At 42.2% G+C, this 24,984-nt stretch overlaps 1 protein-coding gene across 1 annotated transcript in view; it reads right to left on the minus strand.

Annotated features, from left to right (window-relative positions):
- The window catches only part of MAPK1 (mitogen-activated protein kinase 1), a gene marked incomplete in the record, with an annotated part of 532,868 nt that overhangs the window by 5,103 nt on the left and 502,781 nt on the right, over positions 1–24,984 (minus strand). Inside the window, 1 exon segment of the mRNA XM_053701940.1 lies at positions 20,430–20,557. Within this exon segment, the coding sequence (XP_053557915.1) occupies positions 20,447–20,557 (111 nt within the window).

A 24,984-nucleotide genomic window follows, 5' to 3' on the forward strand; every position in this document is an offset into this window, starting at 1 on the left:
ATAAAACTTCTCCCACCTCACCAGTACCTCAGTCTAATGTACAGCCGAGCACAAAGAGGAAGGAAAAGTAATAAGAGCAAACAAAATAGGAGCAGGGGAAAAAAAAAATGCTTACCTGATAAATATATTTCTTTCCAGGCATGAAGAGTCCACGATTTAATACCAATTACTAGTGGGAATTCATCTCCTGGCCAACAGGAGGTGGCAAAGAGCACCCAAGCAGAGCTGTTAATTGTCACTTCCCTTACCCATAATCCCCAGCCATTCGGCCGAAGGAAAACGGAAAACATAATTTATGTAAGAACTTACCTGATAAATTCATTTCTTTCATATTGGCAAGAGTCCATGAGCTAGTGACATATGGGATATACAATCCTACCAGGAGGGGCAAAGTTTCCCAAACCTCAAAATGCCTATAAATACACCCCTCACCACACCCACAATTCAGTTTAACGAATAGCCAAGCAGTGGGGTGATAAAGAAAGGAGTAGAAAGCATCAACAAAGGATATTTGGAAATAATTGTGCTTTATACAAAAAAATCATAACCACCATAAAAAGGGTGGGCCTCATGGACTCTTGCCAATATGAAAGAAATGAATTTATCAGGTAAGTTCTTACATAAATTATGTTTTCTTTCATGTAATTGGCAAGAGTCCATGAGCTAGTGACATATGGGATATCAATACCCAAGATGTGGAGTCTTCCACTCAAGAGTCACTAGAGAGGGAGGGAATAAAATAAAAACAGCCATATTCCGCTGAAAAAATAATCCACAACCCAAAAAATAAGTTATTTTCACTTTGAAAGAAAAAAAACTTAAATCAAAAGCAGAAGAATCAAACTGAAACAGCTGCCTGAAGAACTTTTCTACCAAAAACTGCTTCCGAAGAAGCAAATACATCAAAATGGTAGAATTTAGTAAATGTATGCAAAGAGGACCAAGTTGCTGCTTTGCAAATCTGAAAACTGCCTTATCCTGATGAAAAATCAGAAAAGGAGACTCACAAGAAAGAGCAGATAGCTCAGAAACTCTTCTAGCAGAAGAAATAGCCAAAAGTTTAATGTCCAAAGAATGCATAGGCTCAAATGGAGGAGCCTGTAAAGCCTTCAGAACCAAATTAAGACTCCAAGGAGGAGAAATTGATTAATGACAGGCTTAATACGAACTAAAGCCTGTACAAAACAGTGAATATCAGAAAGAATAGCAATCCTCCTGTGGAATAAAACAGAAAGAGCGGATATTTGTCCTTTCAAGGAACTTGCAGACAAACCCTTATCCAAACCATCCTTAAGAAACTGTAAAATTCTAGGAATTCTAAAAGAATGCCAGGAGAATTTATGAGAAGAACACCACGAAATGTAAGTCTTCCAAACTCTATAATAAATCTTTCTAGAAACAGATTTACGAGCTTGTAACATAGTATTAGTCACGGAGTCAGAGAAACCTCTATGTCTTAGAACTAAGCGTTCAATTTCCACACCTTCAAATTTAATGATTTGAGATCCTGATGGAAAAACGGACCTTGAGATAGTAGGTCTGGCCGTAACTGAAGTGGCCAAGGCGGGCAACTGGACATCCGAACCAGATCCGCATACCAAAACCTGTGTGGCCATGCTGGAGCCACCAGCAACACAAAAGACTGTTCCATGATGATTTTGGAGATCACTCTTGGAAGGAGAACTAGAGGCGGAAAGATGTAAGCAGGTTGATAACACCAAGGAAGTGTCCGCGCATCCACTGCTTCCGCCTGAACATCCCTGGACCTGGACAGGTATCTGGGAAGTTTCTTGTTTAGATGAGAGGCCATGAGATCTCTCTCTGGAAGCCCCCACATCTGAACAATCTGAGAAAACACATCTGGATGGAGAGACCACTCCCCTGGATGTAAAGTCTGGCGGCTGAGATAATCCGCCTCCCAATTGTCTACGCCTGGGATATGCACCGCAGATATTAGACAGGAGCTGGATTCCGCCCAGGCAAGTATCTGAGATACTTCTTTCATAGCTTGGGGACTGTGAGTCCCACCCTGATGATTGACATAAGCCACAGTTGTGATATTGTCTGTCTGAAAACAAATTCTCTCTTTAGTAGAGGCCAGAACTGAAGAGCCCTGAGAATTGCACGGAGTTCTAAAATATTGATTGGTAATCTCGCCTCTTGAGATTTCCAAACCCCTTGTGCTGTCAGAGATCCCCAAACAGCTCCCCAACCTGAAAGACTCGCATCTGTTGTGATCACAGTCCAGGTTGGGCGAACAAAAGAAGCCCCTTGAACCAAACGATCTATCCACCATGTCAGAGAGTGTCGTACATTGGGATTCAAGGATATTAATTGTGATATCTTTGTATAATCCCTGCACCATTGATTCAGCATACAAAGCAAAGGGGATCGCGTCTGATGCTGCAGTCATGAGACCTAAAACTTCCATGCACATAGCCACTGAAGGGAATGACAGACTGAAGGTGCCGGCAGGCTGCAACCAACTTTAAACATCTCTTGTCTGTTAGAGACAGAGTCATGGACACTGAATCTATCTGGAAGCCTAAAAAGGTGACCGTTGTCTGAGGAATAAAGAAACTTTTTGGTAAATTGATCCTCCAACCATGTTTCCGAAGAAACAACACTAGTTTATTTGTGTGAGATTCTGCAGTATGTAAAGGCTGAGCTAGTACCAAGATATCGTCCAAATAAGGAAACACCGCAATACCCTGTTCTCTGATTACAGATAGTAGGGCACCCAGAACCTTTGAAAAGATTCTTGGAGCTGTTGCTAGGCCAAATGGAAGAACAACAAATTGGTAGTGCTTGTCTAGAAAAGAGAATCTCAGAAACTGAAAGTGTAATGGATGAATCGGAATATGAAGGTATGCATCCTGCAAGTCTATTGTGGACATATAATGTCCTTGCTGAACAAAAGGCAGAATAGTCCTTATAGTCACCATCTTGAAAGTTGGTACTCTTACATAACGATTCAAAATTTTCAGATCCAGAACTGGTCTGAACAAATATTCTTTCTTTGGTACAATGAATAGGTTTGAAAAAACCCCCAAACCTTGTTCCTGAAGAGGAACTGGCATGATTACCCCTGAAGACTCCAGGTCTGAAACACACCTCAGAAAAGCCTGAGCTTTTACTGGATTTACAGGGATGCGTGAGAAAAAAAATCTCACAGGAGGTCTTACTTTGAATCCTATTCGATACCCTTGAGAGATAATGCTCTGAATCCAATGATTTTGGACAGATGTTATCCAACAATCCTTGAAAAACCTTAATCTGCCCCCTACCAGCTGAGTTGGAATGAGGGCCGCACCTTCATGCGGACTTAGGGGCAGACTTTGTTTTCCTAAATGGCTTGGATTTATTCCAATTTGAGGAAGGCTTCCAACTGGAAGCAGATTCCTTGGGAGGAGGATTGAGTTTTTGTTCCTTATTCTGACGAAAGGAACGAAAACGGTGAGAAGCCTTAGATTTACCCTTAGGTTTTTTATCCTGAGGCAAAAAAATTCCTTTTCCTCCAGTGATAGTTGAAATAATAGAATCCAACTGAGAACCAAATAAATTATTACCTTGGAAAGAGATAGTAATCTAGATTTAGATGACATATCAGCATTCCAAGATTTAAGCCATAAAGCTCTTCTAGCTAATACAGCTAAAAACATGGATCTAACATCAATTTTGATTATATCAAAAATTGCATCACAAATAAAATGATTAGCATGTTGCAGTAAGCAAACAATGCTAGATATGTCAAAATCCAATTCATGTTGCGCTAAAGTTTCCAACCAGAAAGTTGAAGCAGCCGCAACATCACCCAAAGAAATAGCAGGTCTGAGAAGATGACCTGAATATAAATAGGCCTTCCTTAGATAAGATTCAAGTTTCCTATCTAAAGGATCCTTAAAGGAAGTGCTATCTTCCATAGGAATAGTGGTACGTTTAGCAAGAGTAGAAAACAGAATTTATGCTTACCTGATAAATTACTTTCTCCAACGGTGTGTCCGGTCCACGGCGTCATCCTTACTTGTGGGATATTCTCTTCCCCAACAGGAAATGGCAAAGAGTCCCAGCAAAGCTGGTCACATGATCCCTCCTAGGCTCCGCCCACCCCAGTCATTCGACCGACGGACAGGAGGAAATATATATAGGAGAAACCATATGATACCGTGGTGACTGTAGTTAGAGAAAATAATTCATCAGACCTGATTAAAAAACCAGGGCGGGCCGTGGACCGGACACACCGTTGGAGAAAGTAATTTATCAGGTAAGCATAAATTCTGTTTTCTCCAACATTGGTGTGTCCGGTCCACGGCGTCATCCTTACTTGTGGGAACCAATACCAAAGCTTTAGGACACGGATGAAGGGAGGGAGCAAATCAGGTCACCTAAATGGAAGGCACCACGGCTTGCAAAACCTTTCTCCCAAAAATAGCCTCCGAAGAAGCAAAAGTATCAAATTTGTAAAATTTGGCAAAAGTGTGCAGTGAAGACCAAGTCGCTACCTTACATATCTGGTCAACAGAAGCCTCGTTCTTGAAGGCCCATGTGGAAGCCACAGCCCTAGTGGAGTGAGCTGTGATTCTTTCAGGAGGCTGCTGTCCGGCAGTCTCATAAGCCAATCTGATAATGCTTTTAAGCCAAAAGGAAAGAGAGGTAGAAGTCGCTTTTTGACCTCTCCTTTTACCAGAATAAACAACAAACAAGGAAGATGTTTGTCTGAAATCTTTAGTAGCCTCTAAATAGAATTTTAGAGCACGGACTACGTCCAAATTGTGTAACAAACGTTCCTTCTTTGAAACTGGATTCGGACACAAAGAAGGTACAACTATCTCCTGGTTAATATTTTTGTTGGAAACAACTTTCGGAAGAAAACCAGGCTTAGTACGCAAAACCACCTTATCTGCATGGAACACCAGATAGGGCGGAGAACACTGCAGAGCAGATAACTCTGAAACTCTTCTAGCAGAAGAAATTGCAACCAAAAACAAAACTTTCCAAGATAATAACTTAATATCTACGGAATGTAAGGGTTCAAACGGAACCCCTTGAAGAACTGAAAGAACTAGATTTAGACTCCAGGGAGGAGTCAAAGGTCTGTAAACAGGCTTGATCCTAACCAGAGCCTGAACAAATGCTTGAACATCTGGCACAGCTGCCAGTCTTTTGAGAAGTAAAACAGATAAAGCAGAGATCTGTCCCTTCAGAGAACTTGCAGATAATCCTTTCTCCAAACCTTCTTGTAGAAAGGATAGAATCTTAGGAATTTTTATCTTGTTCCATGGGAATCCTTTAGATTCACACTAACAGATATATTTTTTCCATATTTTATGGTAAATTTTTCTAGTTACAGGCTTTCTAGCCTGAATCAGAGTATCTATTACAGAATCTGAAAACCCACGCTTTGATAAAATCAAGCGTTCAATCTCCAAGCCGTCAGTTGGAGGGAAACCAGATTCGGATGTTCGAATGGACCCTGAACAAGAAGGTCCTGTCTCAAAGGTAGCTTCCATGGTGGAGCCGATGACATATTCACCAGGTCTGAATACCAAGTCCTGCGTGGCCACGCAGGAGCTATCAAGATCACCAAGGCCCTCTCCTGATTGATCCTGGCTACCAGCCTGGGGATGAGAGGAAACGGTGGGAATACATAAGCTAGGTTGAAGGTCCAAGGTGCTACTAGTGCATCTACTAGGGTCGCCTTGGGATCCCTGGATCTGGACCCGTAGCAAGGAACCTTGAAGTTCTGACGAGACGCCATCAGATCCATGTCTGGAATGCCCCATAATTGAGTTATTTGGGCAAAGATTTCCGGATGGAGTTCCCACTCCCCCGGATGGAATGTCTGACGACTCAGAAAATCCGCTTCCCAATTTTCCACTCCTGGGATGTGGATCGCAAACAAGTGGCAGGAGTGATTCTCCGCCCATTGAATTATCTTGGTCACTTCTTTCATCGCCAGGGAAGTCCTTGTTCCCCCCTGATGATTGATATATGCAACGGTCGTCATGTTGTCTGACTGAAACCTTATGAATTTGGCCTTTGCTAGTTGAGGCCAAGCTCTGAGAGCAATGAATATCGCTCTCAGTTCCAGAATGTTTATCGGGAGAAGAGACTCTTCCCGAGACCATAGACCCTGAGCTTTCAGGGATTCCCAGACCGCGCCCCAGCCCACTAGGCTGGCGTCGGTCGTGACAATGACCCACTCTGGTCTGCGGAAGCTCATTCCCTGTGACAGATTGTCCAGGGTCAGCCACCAACGGAGTGAATATCTGGTCTTTTGATCTACTTGAATCGTCGGAGACAAGTCTGCATAATCCCCATTCCACTGTCTGAGCATGCACAGTTGTAATGGTCTTAGATGAATTCGTGCAAAAGGAACTATGTCCATTGTTGCAACCATCAATCCTATTACTTCCATGCACTGCGCTATGGAAGGACGAGGAACAGAATGAAGTACTTGACAAGAGCTTAGAAGTTTTGATTTTCTGACCTCTGTCAGAAAAATCCTCATTTCTAAGGAATCTATTATTGTTCCCAAGAAGGGAACTCTTGTTGACGGGGACAGAGAACTTTTTTCTTTGTTCACCTTCCATCCGTGAGATCTGAGAAAGGCTAGGACGATGTCCGTATGAGCCTTTGCTTTTGACAGGGACGACGCTTGAATCAGGATGTCGTCCAAGTAAGGTACTACTGCAATGCCCCTTGGTCTTAGAACCGCTAGAAGGGACCCTAGTACCTTTGTGAAAATCCTTGGAGCAGTGGCTAATCCAAATGGAAGTGCCACAAACTGGTAATGCTTGTCCAGAAAAGCGAACCTTAGGAACTGATGATGTTCCTTGTGGATAGGAATATGTAGGTACGCATCCTTTAAATCCACGGTAGTCATAAATTGATTTTCCTGGATAGTAGGTAGGATCGTTCGAATAGTTTCCATTTTGAACAATGGTACCCTGAGAAATTTGTTTAGGATCTTTAGATCCAAAATTGGTCTGAATGTTCCCTCTTTTTTGGGAACTATGAACAGATTGGAATAAAATCCCATTCCTTGTTCTCTTATTGGAACTGGATGTATCACTCCCATCTTTAACAGGTCTTCTACACAATGTAAGAATGCCTGTCTCTTTATTTGGTTTGAAGATAATTGAGACCTGTGGAACCTTCCCCTTGGGGGTAGTTCCTTGAATTCCAGGAGATAACCTTGAGAAACTATTTCTAGCGCCCAAGGATCCTGAACATCTCTTGCCCAAGCCTGAGCAAAGAGAGAAAGTCTGCCCCCCACTAGATCCGGTCCCGGATCGGGGGCTATCCCTTCATGCTGTTTTGGTAGCAGTGGTAGGCTTCTTGGCCTGCTTACCCTTGTTCCAGCCTTGCATTGGTTTCCAGGCTGGTTTGGGTTGTGAAGTATTACCCTCTTGCTTAGAGGATACAGAATTAGAGACTGGTCCGTTTCTGCGAAAGGGACGAAAATTAGGCTTATTATTAGCCTTAAAAGACCTATCCTGTGGGAGGGCGTGGCCCTTTCCCCCAGTGATGTCTGAAATAATCTCTTTCAAATCAGGGCCAAATAATGTTTTACCTTTGAAAGGAATGTTAAGCAATTTTGTCTTGGAAGACACATCCGCTGACCAAGACTTTAGCCAAAGCACTCTGCGCGCCACGACAGCAAACCCTGAATTTTTCGCCGCTAATCTAGCTAATTGCAAAGCGGCATCTAAAACAAAAGAGTTAGCCAATTTAAGTGCTTGAACTCTGTCCATAACCTCCTCATACGAAGATTCTTTACTGAGCGATTTTTCTAGTTCCTCGAACCAGAAACACGCTGCCGTAGTGACAGGAACAATGCATGAAATTGGTTGTAGAAGGTAACCTTGCTGTACAAAAATCTTTTTAAGCAAACCCTCTAATTTCTTATCCATAGGATCTTTGAAAACACAACTATCTTCGATAGGAATAGTAGTGCGTTTGTTTAGAGTAGAAACCGCCCCCTCGACCTTGGGGACTGTCTGCCATAAGTCCTTTCTGGGGTCGACTATAGGAAATAATTTCTTAAATATAGGGGGGGGGAACAAAAGGTATGCCGGGCCTTTCCCACTCTTTATTTACTATGTCCGCCACCCGCTTGGGTATAGGAAAAGCGTCGGGGGGCACCGGAACCTCTAGGAACTTGTCCATCTTACATAATTTCTCTGGAATGACCAAATTGTCACAATCATCCAGAGTAGATAACACCTCCTTAAGCAGTGCGCGGAGATGTTCTAATTTAAATTTAAATGTCACAACATCAGGTTCAGCTTGATGAGAAATTTTTCCTGAATCTGAAATTTCTCCATCAGACAAAACCTCCCTCATGGCCCCTTGAGATTGGTGTGAGGGTATGTCAGAACAGTTATCATCAGCGTCCTCTTGCTCTTCAGTGTTTAAAACAGAGCAATCGCGCTTTCTCTGATAAGTAGGCATTTTGGATAAAAGATTTGCTATGGAGTTATCCATTACAGCCGTTAATTGTTGCATGGTAATAAGTATTGGCGCACTAGATGTACTAGGGGCCTCCTGTGTGGGCATAACTGGTGTAGACACAGTAGGGGATGATGTAGTATCATGTTTACCCCCCTCATTTGAGGAATCATCTTGGGCAATATCATTATCTGTTGCATTACTGTCCTTACTTTGTTTGGACACTATGGCACAATTATCACATAAATTTAAATGGGGAGACACATTGGCTTTCATACATATAGAACATAGCTTATCTGATGGTACATACATGTTAAACAGGCTTAAACTTGTCAACAAAGCACAAAAAACGTTTTAAAATAAAACCGTTACTGTCACTTTAAATTTCAAACTGAAAACACTTTATTACTGAATATGTGAAAAAGTATGAAGGAATTGTTCAAAATTCACCAAAATTTCACCACAGTGTCTTAAAGCATTAAAAGTATTGCTTTAACCCTTAAATTAACGGAACCGGAGCCGTTTTTACATTTAACCCCTATACAGTCCCAGAATGAGGCTCTGTCTATAACTAGAAAGGCCTCCATCTGAAAAAGGTGTCCAACACAGTGCCTGCCGTTTTTCTAAACGTTCCCCAAGATTATAATACCAATAATTAGTTAAAATCTGCATAATATGCCTAGTAAAGCAATTGTTTTAGCCCAGAAAAATGTCTACCAGTTTTTAAGCCCTTTTTGAAGCCCTTTATTCTTTTATGTTTAACTAAGAAAATGGCTTACCGGTCCCCATGAGGGGAAATGACAGCCTTCCAGCATTACATGGTCTTGTTAGAAATATGGCTAGTCATACCTTAAGCAGAAAAGACTGCTAACTGTTTCCCCCAACTGAAGTTACTTCATCTCAACAGTCCTATGTGGAAACAGCAATCGATTTTAGGTACTGTCTGCTAAAATCATCTTCCTCTTACAAACAGAAATCTTCATCCTTTTCTGTTTCAGAGTAAATAGTACATACCAGCACTATTTTAAAATAACAAACACTTGATAGAAGAATAAAACTACATTTAAACACCAAAAAACTCTTAACCATCTCCGTGGAGATGTTGCCTGTGCAACGCCAAAGAGAATGACTGGGGTGGGCGGAGCCTAGGAGGGATCATGTGACCAGCTTTGCTGGGACTCTTTGCCATTTCCTGTTGGGGAAGAGAATATCCCACAAGTAAGGATGACGCCGTGGACCGGACACACCAATGTTGGAGAAATAGCCCCATCAACTTTGGGGACCTTTTCCCCAAACTCTATTGATTTTGCTGGTAAAGGATACAATCTCTTAAACCTTGAAGAAGGAATAAAGGAAGTACCTGGCTTATTCCATTCCCTAGAAATATCAGAAATAGCCTCAGGAATGGGAAAAACACCTGGGGAAACCACAGGAGGTTTAAAAACAGTATTTAAACGTTTATTAGACTGAACGTCAATAGGACTGGTTACCTCAATATCCAAAGTAATTAACACTTCTTTTAATAAAGAACGCATATACTCTATTATAAATAAGTAGATTTGTCAGTGTCAATATCTGAGGAAGGATCTTTTGTTTCAGATAGATCCTCATCAGAAGAGGATGAATTATTATGTTGTTGGTCATTTGATATTTCATCAGCTAAATGAGAAGTTTTAAAAGACCTTTTACGAGAAGGTGGAAATGCAGACAAAGCCTTCATAATAGAATCAGAAACAAATTCTTTAAAATTTACAGGTATATTATGCACATTAGAAGTTGAAGGAACTGCAACTGGCAATGTACTATTACTGATAGAAACACTATCTGCATGTAAAAGTTTATCATGACAACTATTACAAATGACATTCGGTGGAATAATTTCTACAATTTTACAACAAATGCACTTAGCTTTTGTAGAACCCATGTCAGGCAGCAATGTTCCAGCAGAAACTTCAGAGGCAGGATCAGATTGGGACATCTTGCTCAATGTAAGAGAAAAAACAACATATAAAGCAAAATGATCTATTTCCTTAAATGACAGTTTCAGGAATGGGAAAAAATGCAAAAGCATAGGCCTCTTGATAGAAAAGAAAGCAGGAGGCTAACAACAATGGGGTATTGAAATAATGAAGAAAAAATGACCGGAAATGACACACTTGCGTCACTAATGACGCTGCCGTGTGAACGGTCTCGACGTCACGTATGACGCCGGAAATGACGAAGTTGCGTCAAAAACGTAATTTCCCACGCCAAAAAAGTTTGCGCAAAAAATGACGTAATAAAGTCTAACATTTGACGCGCCCGCAAATGCAAAAAGTAGTCAAATTGAGGCACGAAAATTAGACTGTTTGGCCTTTGATTTGGCCCTGTCCTGAGGAAGGGTATGACCCTTACCTCCAGTAATGTCAGCAATAATTTCTTTCAAACCAGGCCCGAATAAGGTCTGCCCCTTGAAAGGAATGTTGAGTAATTTAGACTTTGAAGTCACATCAGCTGACCAGGATTTGAGCCATAGCGCCCTACGCGCCTGGATGGCGAATCCGGAATTCTTAGCCGTTAGTTTAGTCAAATGAACAATGGCATCAGAAACAAATGAGTTAGCTAGCTTAAGAGTTCTAAGCTTGTCAACAATTTCAGTCAATGGAGCTGTATGGACGGCCTCTTCCAGGGCCTCAAACCAGAATGCCGCCGCAGCAGTGACAGGCGCAATGCATGCAAGGGGCTGTAAAATAAAACCTTGTTGAATAAGCATTTTCTTAAGGTAGCCCTCCAATTTTTTATCCATTGGATCTGAAAAAGCACAACTGACCTCAACCGGGATAGTGGTACGCTTCTTCAGGAAACTGTTTCTAGGCAAAAATCAAGCCAGCCATGTGGAAAAAAACTAGGCCCCAATAAGTTTTGTCACCAAACATATATAAAAACGATTAACATGCCAGCAAACGTTTTATATTACACTTTTATAAGAGTATGTATCTCTGTTAATAAGCCTGATACCAGTCGCTATCACTGCATTTAAGGCTTTACTTACATTAATCCGGTATCAGCAGCATTTTTCTATCAAATTCCATCCCTAGAAATATATTAACTGCACATACCTTATTGCAGGAAAACCTGCACGCCATTCCCCCTCTGAAGTTACTTCACTCAGAATATGTGAGAACAGCCATGGATCTTAGTTACTTCTGCTAAGATCATAGAAATAACAGGCAGATTCTTCTTCTAATGCTGCCTGAGATGAAACAGTACACTCTGGTACCATTTAAAAATAAACTTTTGATTGAAGTTAAAAAACTAACTATAATACACCACTCTCCTCTTACTACGTCCATCTTTGTTGAGAGTTGCAAGAGAATGACTGGATATGGCAGTGAGGGGAGGAGCTATATAGCAGCTCTGCTGTGGGTGATCCTCTTGCAACTTCCTGTTGGGAAGGAGAATATCCCACAAGTAATGGATGATCCGTGGACTGGATACACTTAACAAGAGAAAAGTCAATTGAAAATTTTAAGGTAAGAAAAAAATATTCATATGCATTATCCTAAAATAATGAAACTGACAGTCTGAATGAAGGAATACTGATTATCCTGAATCATGGCAAATATAAGTTTAAACACATATTTAGAACTTTACATATAAAGTGCCCAACCATAGCTTAGAGTGTCATAAATAAAATAAGACTTACTTACCCTAAGACACTCATCTACATATAGTAGATAGCGAAACCAGTACTGAAACGAGAATCAGTAGAGTTAATGGTATATAAGAGTATATCGTCAATCTGAAAAGGGAGGTAGGAGAAGAAATCTCTACGACCGATAACAGAGAACCTATGAAATAGATCCCCTAGAGGAAGACCATTGTATTCAAATAGACAATACTCTCTTCACATCCCTCTGACATTCACTGCATTCTGAGAGGAAAACCGGGCTTCAGCCTGCTGCGAAGCGCATATCAACGTAGAATCTAGCACAAACTTACTTCACCACCTCCATGGGAGGAAAAGTTTGTAAAACTGAATTGTGGGTGTGGTGAGGGGTGTATTTATAGGCATTTTGAGGTTTGGGAAACTTTGCCCCTCCTGGTAGGAATGTATATCCCATACGTCACTAGCTCATGGACTCTTGCTAATTACATGTAAGAAACTTAGTTCCCCGCTTAATACCGGACAGGAAGTACTGTAAGAAAGGAGTTGGCCAATTAAGGGCCATATCTATTCTAGATTGCATTGTGTGGAGTCTGTCCGAATAGATCCAGACACGGAATGAACTAGTATGCTGCCGCCAGAGGTAGCAATACCAAACCTAGGATGCCATCTTGAGCAATCCCACTACCCACTTGTCCATGGGTTCCTGAAAAGTAAACCATTATCCTCTATGGGAATAGATCTCCTGGCTAGCATGAAACTTCCCTTCCACGGGGCATACCGTCTGCCAAGACTCCTTGAGAAATTAGCAATGATCTTAAAAGCTCGAGTTGGTACCACATAGAATTAACAGCGACAGTGAAGTTTTTTTAGAGTAGCTAAAACCTCCTTAAATACTAGCCGAAGGTGATCTAGCTTAAACCTGAAGACTACTTCATTATCAGTAGGAGGAATCATAACGTCAGATCTGAGATTTTACCCTCAGACGCTACCAAAGTATCTCCTTCCTCAGGTATCTGGGGGGAGATCTTAGAGAGAGCAACAACTGTGACAGAAATCTCACTCACTGAATGTTTATTTTTCCTCTTGCGCTTTCCCTGCAACATGGGAAAAGCCGACAACGCACCCGCGACCGCTTAGCACCAGTGGGAAGCAATGTCTTGCAAAATTCCTCCAGGGGGAGTCGTGGAGGAAGTGCAGGGCACTAGATGAATGGACGTTAAGGTTTTAGGACACTTGAGAAGGCTGCGGATATATTAAACCTTGTCAGAATGTTTCTTGCAGCATTCGAGACAATGTTGGCTCTAAGAAAAGGTTTATCTCTGAACTGTAAACTCGACACACACATGAGGTGGAAAAGTTTTTGCATTAGTATGAAGGCATAAAATGTATGAAACATCCTTTTCACATTTAATTTAATAAAATTGATCATAACCAGAGTTACTGTGTCTAAATAACAAAGGAAACGTCCTAATGTTGCTTTAAATTAATCCATTAACATTGGATATACTTAGGATAAAGTGTATGTAACATCCTTATTCACATTTTAATCAATAAAATTGATCATAACAAGAGTTACTGTGTCTTTAAATAACAAAGGAAACGTCCTAATGTTACTTTAATTAATTAGCATTGGATAAACTAATATGGAGTAGGTTTTTTGGAACATCTTAATTTACAATCTGACTAATTAAGATTATATGTTACTGTGTCTTTAAATATTAAAAACACACTGCTTTCTTTTTACAAAGGATGAATTCCATAACGTTTAAGTCCGAAAAATCCCAGACCTCAGCTAAACTTGCAGAGGACTCTGCCTGCCACCGGATGTGGTACCAATAGCAGGCATCCAGACTACTTAAAACACCTTTTCTCCAACATAGGTGTGTCCGGTCCACGGCGTCATCCTTACTTGTGGGATATTCTCTTCCCCAACAGGAAATGGCAAAGAGCCCAGCAAAGCTGGTCACATGATCCCTCCTAGGCTCCGCCTACCCCAGTCATTCTCTTTGCCGTTGTACAGGCAACATCTCCACGGAGATGGCTTAGAGTTTTTTAGTGTTTAACTTTATTCTATTGGGGCTTTCCCTAATCATAGTCAGAGCCTCATTTTCGCGCCGGTATGGCGCACTTGTTTTTGAGAACAGCATGACATGCAGCTGCATGTGTGTGGAGCTCTGATACATAGAAAAGTCTTTCTGAAGGCATTATTTGGTATCGTATTCCCCTTTGGGCTTGGTTGGGTCTCAGCAAAGCAGATTCCAGGGACTGTAAAGGGGTTAAATATAAAAACGGCTCCGGTTCCGTTATTTTAAGGGTTAAAGCTTCCAAATTTGGTGTGCAATACTTTTAAGGCTTTAAGACACTGTGGTGAAATTTTGGTGAATTTTGAACAATTCCTTCATACTTTTTCGCAATTGCAGTAATAAAGTGTGTTCAGTTTAAAATTTAAAGTGACAGTAACGGTTTTATTTTAAAACGTTTTTTGTGCTTTGTTATCAAGTTTATGCCTGTTTAACATGTCTGAACTACCAGATAGATTGTGTTCTGACTGTGGGGAAGCCAAGGTTCCTTCTCATTTAAATAGATGTGATTTATGTCATAATAAATTTAGTAAAAATGATGCCCAAGATGATTCCTCAAGTGAGGGGAGTAAGCATGGTACTGCATCATCCCCTCCTTCGTCTACACCAGTTTTGCCCATACAGGAGGCCCCTAGTACATCTAGCGCGCCAATACTCCTTACTATGCAACAATTAACGGCTGTAATGGATAATTCTATCAAAAACATTTTAGCCAATATGCCCACTTATCAGCGAAAGCGCGACTGCTCTGTTTTAGAAAATACTGAAGAGCATGAGGCCGCTGATGATATTGTTTCTGAAGGGCCCCTACACCAGTCTGAGGGGGCCAGGGAGGTTTTGTCTGAGGGAGAAATTTCAGATTCAGGAAAAATTTCTCAACAAGCTGAACCTGATGTGATTACTTTTAAATTTAAGTTGGAACATCTCCGCGCTCTGCTTAAGGAGGTGTTATCCAATTTGGATGATTGTGATTATCTGGTCATTCCAGAAACACTATGTAAAATGGACAAGTTCCTAGAGGCCCCGGGGCCCCCCGAAGCTTTTCCTATACTCAAGCGGGTGGCGTACATTGTTAATAAAGAATGGGACAGGCCCGGTGTACCTTTCGTACCTCCCCCCATATTTAAAAAATTGTTTCCTATAGTCGACCCCAGAAAGGACTTATGGCAGACAGTCCCCAAGGTCGAGGGGGCGGTTTCTACTCTAAACAAGCGCACCACTATACCCATAGAAGATAGTTGTGCTTTCCAAGATCCTATGGATAAAAAATTAGAAGGTTTGCTAAAAAAGATGTTTGTTCAGCAAGGTTACCTTCTACAACCAATTGCATGCATTGTCCCTGTCACTACAGCCGCGTGTTTCTGGTGCGATGAGCTAGAAAAGGCGATTATTAGTAATTCTTCTTCTTATGAGGAGATTATGGACAGAATTCGTGCTCTTAAATTGGCTAATTCTTTCACCCTAGACGCCACCTTGCAATTGGCTAGGTTAGCGGCGAAAAATTCTGGGTTTGCTATTGTGGCGCGCAGAGCGCTTTGGTTAAAATCTTGGTCAGCGGATGCGTCTTCCAAGAACAAATTATTTGACATTCCTTTCAAGGGGAAAACACTGTTTGGCCCTGACTTGAAAGAGTTTATCTCTGATATCACTGGGGGCAAGGGCCACGCCCTTCCTCAGAATAGGTCTTTCAAGGCCAAAAATAGACCTAATTTTCGTCCCTTTCGCAGAAACGGACCAGCCCCAAGTGCTACGTCCTCTAAGCAGGAGGGTAATACTTCTCAAGCCAATCCAGCCTGGAGACCAAGGCAAGGCTGGAACAAAGGAAAGCAGGCCAAGAAACCTGCCACTGCTCCCAAGACAGCATGAGATGCGGGCCCCCGATCCGGGACCGGATTTGGTGGGGGGCAGACTCTCTCTCTTCACTCAGGCTTGGGCAAGAGATGTTCTGGATCCTTGGGCGCTAGAAATAGTCTTCCAAGGTTATCTTCTGGAAGTGATTCATCCTGTTCCATTAAAAGAACGAGGGATGGGGTTCTACTCCAATCTGTTCGTAGTTCCCAAAAAAGAGGGAACGTTCAGACCAATCTTAGATCTCAAGATCCTAAACAAGTTTCTCAAGGTTCCATCGTCCAAAATGGAAACCATTCGAACAATCCTTCCATCCAGAAAGGTCAATTCTTGACCACGGTGGATTTAAAGGATGCGTATCTACATATTCCTGTCCACAAGGAACATCATCGGTTCCTAAGGTTCGCATTCCTGGACAAGCATTACCAGTTCGTGGCGCTTCCTTTCGGATTAGCCACTGTTCCAAGGATTTTCACAAAGGTACTAGGGTCCCTTCTGGCGGTGCTAAGACCAAGGGGCATTGCTGTAGTACCTTACTTGGACGACATTCTGATTCAAGCGTCGTCCCTTCCTCAAGCAAAGGCTCACACGGACATAGTCCTGGCCTTTCTCAGATCTCACGGATGGTAAGTGAACGTGGAAAAGAGTTCTCTATCTCCGTCGACAAGAGTTCCCTTCTTGGGAACAATAATAGACTCCTTAGAAATGAGGATTTTTCTGACAGAGACCAGAAAAACAAAACTTCTAAACTCTTGTCGGATACTTCCTTCCGTTCCTCTTCCTTCCATAGCACAGTGCATGGAAGTGATAGGTTTGATGGTAGCGGCAATGGACATAGTTCCTTTTGCGCGCATTCATCTAAGACCATTTCAATTGTGTATGCTCAGTCAGTGGAATGGGGACTATACAGACTTGTCTCCGAAGATACAAGTAAATCAGAGGACCAGAGACTCACTCCGTTGGTGGCTGTCCCTGGACAACCTGTCGCTAGGGGTGACCTCCCGCAGACCAGAGTGGGTCATTGTCACGACCGACGCCAGTCTGATGGGCTGGGGCGCGGTCTGGGGATCCCTGAAAGCTCAGGGTCTTTGGTCTCGGGAAGAATCTCTTCTACCGATAAATATTCTGGAACTGAGAGCGATATTCAATGCTCTCAAGGCTTGGCCTCAGCTAGCGAGGGCCAAGTTCATACGGTTTCAATCAGACAACATGACGACTGTTGCGTACATCAACCATCAGGGGGGAACAAGGAGTTCCCTGGCGATGGAAGAAGTGACCAAAATCATTCAATGGGCGGAGACTCGCTCCTGCCACCTGTCTGCAATCCACATCCCAGGAGTGGAAACTTGGGAAGCGGATTTTCTGATTCGTCAGACATTGCATCCGGGGGTGTGGGAACTCCATCCGGAAATCTTTGCCCAAATCACTCAACTGTGGGGCATTCCAGACATGGATCTGATGGCCTCTCGTCAGAACTTCAAGGTTCCTTGCTACGGGTCCAGATCCAGGGATCCCAAGGCGACTCTAGTAGATGCACTAGTAGCACCTTGGACCTTCAACCTAGCTTATGTATTCCCGCCGTTTCCTCTCATCCCCAGGCTGGTAGCCAGGATCAATCAGGAGAGGGCGTAGGTGATCTTGATAGCTCCTGCGTAACCACGCAGGACTTGGTAGGCAGATCTGGTGAATATGTCATCGGCTTCACCATGGAAGCTACCTTTGAGACGAGACCACCTTGTTCAAGGTCCGTTCGAACATCCGAATCTGGTCCTACTCCAGCTGACTGCTTGGAGATTGAACGCTTGATCTTATCAAAGCGAGGGTTCTCAGATTCTGTTATTGATACTCTTGTTCAAGCCAGAAAGCCTGTAACTAGAAAAATTTACCACAAAATATGGAAAAAATATATCTGTTGGTGTGAATCTAAAGGATTCCCTTGGGACAAGGTAAAGATTCCTAGGATTCTATCCTTTCTTCAAGAAGGATTGGAGAAAGGATTATCTGCAAGTTCCTTGAAGGGACAGATTTCTGCCTTGTCTGTGTTACTTCACAAAGAGCTGGCAGCTGTGCCAGATGTTCAAGCCTTTGTTCAGGCTCTGGTTAGAATCAAGCCTGTTTACAAACCTTTGACTCCTCCTTGGAGTCTCAACTTAGTTCTTTCAGTTCTTCAGGGGGTTCCGTTTGAACCCTTACATTCCGTTGATATTAAGTTATTATCTTGGAAAGTTTTGTTTTTGGCTGCAATTTCTTCCGCTAGAAGAGTTTCAGAATTATCTGCTCTGCAGTGTTCTCCTCCTTATCTGGTGTTCCATGCAGATAAGGTGGTTTTACGTACTAAACCTGGTTTTCTTCCAAAAGTTGTTTCTAACAAAAACATTAACCAGGAGATAGTCGTGCCTTCTTTGGGTCCGAAACCAGTTTCGAAGAAGGAACGTTTGTTGCACAATTTGGATGTTGTTCGCGCTCTAAAATTCTATTTAGATGCTACAAAGGATTTTAGACAAACATCTTCCTTGTTTGTTGTTTATTCTGGTAACAGGAGAGGTCAAAAAGCAACTTCTACCTCTCTCTCTTTTTGGATTAAAAGCATCATCAGATTGGCTTACGAGACTGCCGGACGGCAGCCTCCTGAAAGAATCACAGCTCATTCCACTAGGGCTGTGGCTTCCACATGGGCCTTCAAGAACGAGGCTTCTGTTGATCAGATATGTAGGGCAGCGACTTGGTCTTCACTGCACACTTTTACCAAATTTTACAAGTTTGATACTTTTGCTTCTTCTGAGGCTATTTTTTGGGAGAAAGGTTTTGCAAGCCGTGGTGCCTTCCATTTAGGTGACCTGATTTGCTCCCTCCCTTCATCCGTGTCCTAAAGCTTTGGTATTGGTTCCCACAAGTAAGGATGACGCCGTGGACCGGACACACCTATGTTGGAGAAAACAGAATTTATGTTTACCTGATAAATTACTTTCTCCAACGGTGTGTCCGGTCCACGGCCCGCCCTGGTTTTTTAATCAGGTCTGATGATTTATTTTCTTTAACTACAGTCACCACGGTATCATATGGTTTCTCCTATGCAAATATTCCTCCTTAACGTCGGTCGAATGACTGGGGTAGGCGGAGCCTAGGAGGGATCATGTGACCAGCTTTGCTGGGCTCTTTGCCATTTCCTGTTGGGGAAGAGAATATCCCACAAGTAAGGATGACGCCGTGGACCGGACACACCGTTGGAGAAAGTAATTTATCAGGTAAACATAAATTCTGTTTCTAGTATGGCAACTCCCTGCCGTGTACCCCCGGAATAGTAAAAAGGGTGTGCAAACAACGCCGTGCAGCATAGCTCCGCCCATCGTGGGCGTAACAAGCTAAACCTCCCGGGCAGCTAAATTGTAAAAATGAAGCCACCGGGAGAACTAACGTACATCATAGCAATGAAGAGACAAATCTCCCGCTCGGCTAGCACAATAAAATAAATCCAAAGGGAGTAATAATTGCACCCAACATGCGTAACACCTCACATGCGGTCTATCATGAGTAACCGGGCTAAACTTTCCAAATGGCTTGCTAAGTAAAATAAAGCCGTTGGGAGTTGCTAGTATGGCTAAACCACCCAGATAAAAATAGAGCCACTTCTCTACGTCCTCCAGTGACTGCAGTCACTGCCCAATAACATGTCCTCCCTCCTAGGGATAATGTTATCTAGTGTCCCTGAATATAGTAAAGTGCCAATTTTTCTGTGAACGTATCCCCAGAAAATAAAAGTCTGCCCGGCAGTAAGGCAGCTCACCCGGCTTGCGAGGTTCTCTCCCTCACATTGGCCTGTGGAAACCAAAAGTACTGAGTATATACTCTTCCCTCAGACTTTGACAAACAGGGCAGCATACAATCTATGGGAGACGCAGTGAATATTATGTCCCACAAGTTCCCATTGCTCTAAAGCCACCAAAGCTCTACTGAAGAGACTGATATGGACTACGGCTACACCGTAGAACAAAGCAGCACAATATTGTACTACTTTAAAAATAATAAACGCTTGATTGAAGAATCTTTTTTTAACACCTCACTTTACCACTTCCTAGCAATAACGTAGGCAAAGAGAATGACTGGGGTGGGAAGGGAGGAGCTATTTAACAGCTTTGCTGTGGTGCTCTTTGCCGCCTCCTGCTGACCAGGAGGTGAATATCCCATTAGTAATTAAGATGATCTGTGGATTCATCGTGTCATTAAAAAGATAGTTACAAATTGTACTGATTAACATATACATCTATATAAAAAAAAAAAACACAAGCCATGTTCAGGACACTTTGGTAGAACATAAAATACATTTTAGCTTAATGTTTTTTTTTGTTTTTAAAATAGACAAAACTCAGCTTATAAAAACGTGCAAATTTACAAGTTACCTGTGATCGGATTATGGTCAGTACCCTGGCTGAAATCGTGCAGTTTCTTCAAAAATTAGCTCCTTCAGTGTCTCCTTGGGCAAATCATCTAGCTCCATTTCAAATTTAAATGGTGCTTCAGCTACAGGCTTAATTAGAACAGAGATACTTGATTACTTTTAGCAGGAGTAATAGATTATTAAAATCTTACATATAAGAAAGGCAAATAAGTAAACATTAAATCTGTAATAAAGCAAACCTTTCCAATGGAACTTTTAATCAAATTTACATTCCTTGGTTACCTTTTTAGGGACTTTCCATAACAGCATACAGAGGTAGGCTCAGTAGCACGAATTGGTCTTCAGAACTATATGTATGGTGTTACAAACATTGCGGCTATATAGTTCTCTTAAGACACATGCATGCTCCTGAGCCATCTTATGATGACAAAGAAAACATTCAAATTTCTTCACCCAAAAAACAAAAAAACACAAAGCTGAGAATATTAAGTTAAAAGCTGATTTGAAAAACTGTTGCTTTATATATTTGTGAAAAAATTCCTTTTTTTATTTAAATGCATTGTGACTTGTTAATAATAAAAAAAAACTATTTATGTAAGAACTTACCTGATAAATTCATTTCTTTCATATTGGCAAGAGTCCATGAGCTAGTGACGTATGGGATATACAATCCTACCAGGAGGGGCAAAGTTTCGCAAACCTCAAAATGCCTATAAATACACCCCTCACCACACCCACAATTCAGTTTAACGAATAGCCAAGAAGTGGGGGTGATAAAGAAGTAAAAAGCATCAACAAAGAAATTTGGAAATAATTGTGCTTTATACAAAAAATCCTAACTACCACAAAAAAGGGTGGGCCTCATGGACTCTTGCCAATATAAAAGAAATGAATTTATCAGGTAAGTTCTTACATAAATTAGGTGTTCTTTCATGTAATTGGCAAGAGTCCATGAGCTAGTGACGTATGGGATAGCAATACCCAAGATGTGGAACTCCACGCAAGAGTCACTAGAGAGGGAGGGATAAAAATAAAAAAAGCCATTTTCCGCTGAAAAAAATAATCCACAACCCAAAATCTAAGTTAATTCTCATTAAATGAAAAGAAAAAAACTTAAAACATAAGCAGAAGAATTAAACTGAATCTGCCTGAAAAACTTTTCTACCAAAAAACTGCTTCTGAAGAAGCGGATAAATCAAAACGGTAGAATTTAGTAAATGTATGCAAAGAACAGGTTATTGCTTTGCAAATCTGAACAACTGAAGCTTCATTCTAAAAAGCCCACAAAGTGGATACTAATTAAGTAGAATGAGCTGAAATTCTCTGAGGCGGCGCTTGACCCGACCCCAAATAAGCTGAATGAATCAAAAGCTTTAACCACGAAGCCAAGGAAATGGCAGAAGCCTTCTGACATATCCTAGAACCAGGAAAGATAACAAATAGACTAGAAGACTTCCTGAAACCAAGAAAGTGTCAACGTATCCACTGCTTCCGCCTGAAGATCCCTGGACAGGTACCTGGGAAGTCTTGTTTAGATGAGAAGACATCAGATCTATTTCTGAAAGACCCCAAATCTGAACAATCTGAGAAAACACATCTGGATGTAAAGTCTGACGGTTGAAATAATCTGCTTCTCAATTGTCTACCCCTGGGATATGAACCACAGAAATTAGACAAGAGTCTGTCTTGAAAGCAATTGAATGGACTTCTCTTCAACAGGTGCCAAGCCTGAAGAGCCCTGAAAATTGCACGGAGTTCCAAATACTTATTGGTAATCTCGCCTCTTGAGATTTCCAAACCCCTTGTGCTATCAGAGATCCCCAAACAGCTCCCCAACCTGAAAAGACTTGCATCGGTTGTGATCACAGTCCAGGTTGGACGAACCAAAGAGACCTAGAACTATACGATGGTGATCTAACCACTAAGTCAGAGATAGTTGAATATTGGGATTTAAGGATATTAATTGTGATATCCTAGAATAATCCCTGCACCATTGATTCAGCATACAAAGCTGGAAATGTCTCATGAAAACGAGCAAAGGGAATCGAGTCCGATGCTGCAGTCATGAGACCTAAAACTTCCATGCACATAGCTACTGAAGGAAAAAATAGAGACTAAAGGTTCCGACAAGCTGAACCCAATTTAAATTGTCTCCTGTCTGTAAGAGATAGAGACATGGACACAATCTATCTGGAAACCTAAAAAACAGAATTTATGTTTACCTGATAAATTTCTTTCTCCAACGGTGTGTCCGGTCCACGGCGTCATCCTTACTTGTGGGATATTCTCCTCCCCAACAGGAAATGGCAAAGAGCCCAGCAAAGCTGGTCACATGATCCCTCCTAGGCTCCGCCTACCCCAGTCATTCGACCGACGTTAAGGAGGAATATTTGCATAGGAGAAACCATATGGTACCGTGGTGACTGTAGTTAAAGAAAATAAAATATCAGACCTGATTAAAAAAACCAGGGCGGGCCGTGGACCGGACACACCGTTGGAGAAAGAAATTTATCAGGTAAACATAAATTCTGTTTTCTCCAACATAGGTGTGTCCGGTCCACGGCGTCATCCTTACTTGTGGGAACCAATACCAAAGCTTTAGGACACGGATGAAGGGAGGGAGCAAATCAGGTCACCTAAATGGAAGGCACCACGGCTTGCAAAACCTTTCTCCCAAAAATAGCCTCAGAAGAAGCAAAAGTATCAAACTTGTAAAATTTGGTAAAAGTGTGCAGTGAAGACCAAGTCGCTGCCCTACATATCTGATCAACAGAAGCCTCGTTCTTGAAGGCCCATGTGGAAGCCACAGCCCTAGTGGAATGAGCTGTGATTCTTTCGGGAGGCTGCCGTCCGGCAGTCTCGTAAGCCAATCTGATGATGCTTTTAATCCAAAAAGAGAGAGAGGTAGAAGTTGCTTTTTGACCTCTCCTTTTACCTGAATAAACAACAAACAAGGAAGATGTTTGTCTAAAATCCTTTGTAGCATCTAAATAGAATTTTAGAGCGCGAACAACATCCAAATTGTGCAACAAACGTTCCTTCTTTGAAACTGGTTTTGGACACAGAGAAGGTACGATAATCTCCTGGTTAATGTTTTTGTTAGAAACAACTTTTGGAAGAAAACCAGGTTTAGTACGTAAAACCACCTTATCTGCATGGAACACCAGATAAGGAGGAGAACACTGCAGAGCAGATAATTCTGAGACTCTTCTAGCAGAAGAAATCGCAACTAAAAACAAAACTTTCCAAGATAATAACTTAATATCAACGGAATGTAAAGGTTCAAACGGAACCCCCTGAAGAACTGAAAGAACTAAATTGAGACTCCAAGGAGGAGTCAAAGGTTTGTAAACAGGCTTGATTCTAACCAGAGCCTGAACAAAGGCTTGAACATCTGGCACAGCTGCCAGCTTTTTGTGAAGTAATACCGACAAGGCAGAAATCTGTCCCTTCAGGGAACTAGCAGATAATCCTTTGTCCAATCCTTCTTGAAGGAAGGATAGAATCCTAGGAATCTTAACCTTGTCCCAAGGGAATCCTTTAGATTCACACCAACAGATATATTTTTTCCAAATTTTGTGGTAAATCTTTCTAGTCACAGGCTTTCTGGCCTGAACAAGAGTATCGATAACAGAATCTGAGAATCCTCGCTTCGATAAAATCAAGCGTTCAATCTCCAAGCAGTCAGCTGGAGTGAAACCAGATTCGGATGTTCGAACGGACCCTGAACAAGAAGGTCTCGTCTCAAAGGTAGCTTCCAAGGTGGAGCCGATGACATATTCACCAGATCTGCATACCAAGTCCTGCGTGGCCACGCAGGAGCTATCAAGATCACCGACGCCCTCTCCTGCTTGATCCTGGCTATCAGCCTGGGGATGAGAGGAAATGGCGGGAACACATAAGCTAGTTTGAAGGTCCAAGGTGCTACTAGTGCATCCACTAGAGCCGCCTTGGGATCCCTGGATCTGGCCCCGTAGCAAGGAACTTTGAAGTTCTGACGAGAGGCCATCAGATCCATGTCTGGAATGCCCCACAGGTGAGTGACTTGGGCAAAGATTTCCGGATGGAGTTCCCACTCCCCCGGATGCAATGTCTGCCGACTCAGAAAATCCGCTTCCCAATTTTCCACTCCTGGGATGTGGATAGCAGACAGGTGGCAGGAGTGAGACTCCGCCCAAAGAATAATTTTGGTTACTTCTTCCATCGCTAGGGAACTTCTTGTTCCCCCCTGATGGTTGATGTACGCAACAGTCGTCATGTTGTCTGATTGAAACCGTATGAACCTGGTCCTCGCAAGCTGGGGCCAGGCCTGGAGAGCATTGAATATCGCTCTCAGTTCCAGAATATTTATCGGTAGAAGAGATTCTTCCCGAGACCAAAGACCCTGAGCTTTCAGGGATCCCCAGACCGCGCCCCAGCCTATCAGACTGGCGTCGGTCGTGACAATGACCCACTCTGGTCTGTGGAACATCATCCCTTGAGACAGATTGTCCAGGGACAGCCACCAACGGAGTGAGTCTCTGGTCCTCTGATTTACTTGTATCTTCGGAGACAAG

This window comes from Bombina bombina, chromosome 2 (genome assembly GCF_027579735.1).
Source record: "Bombina bombina isolate aBomBom1 chromosome 2, aBomBom1.pri, whole genome shotgun sequence".
Taxonomy (NCBI): Eukaryota; Metazoa; Chordata; class Amphibia; order Anura; family Bombinatoridae; genus Bombina; species Bombina bombina.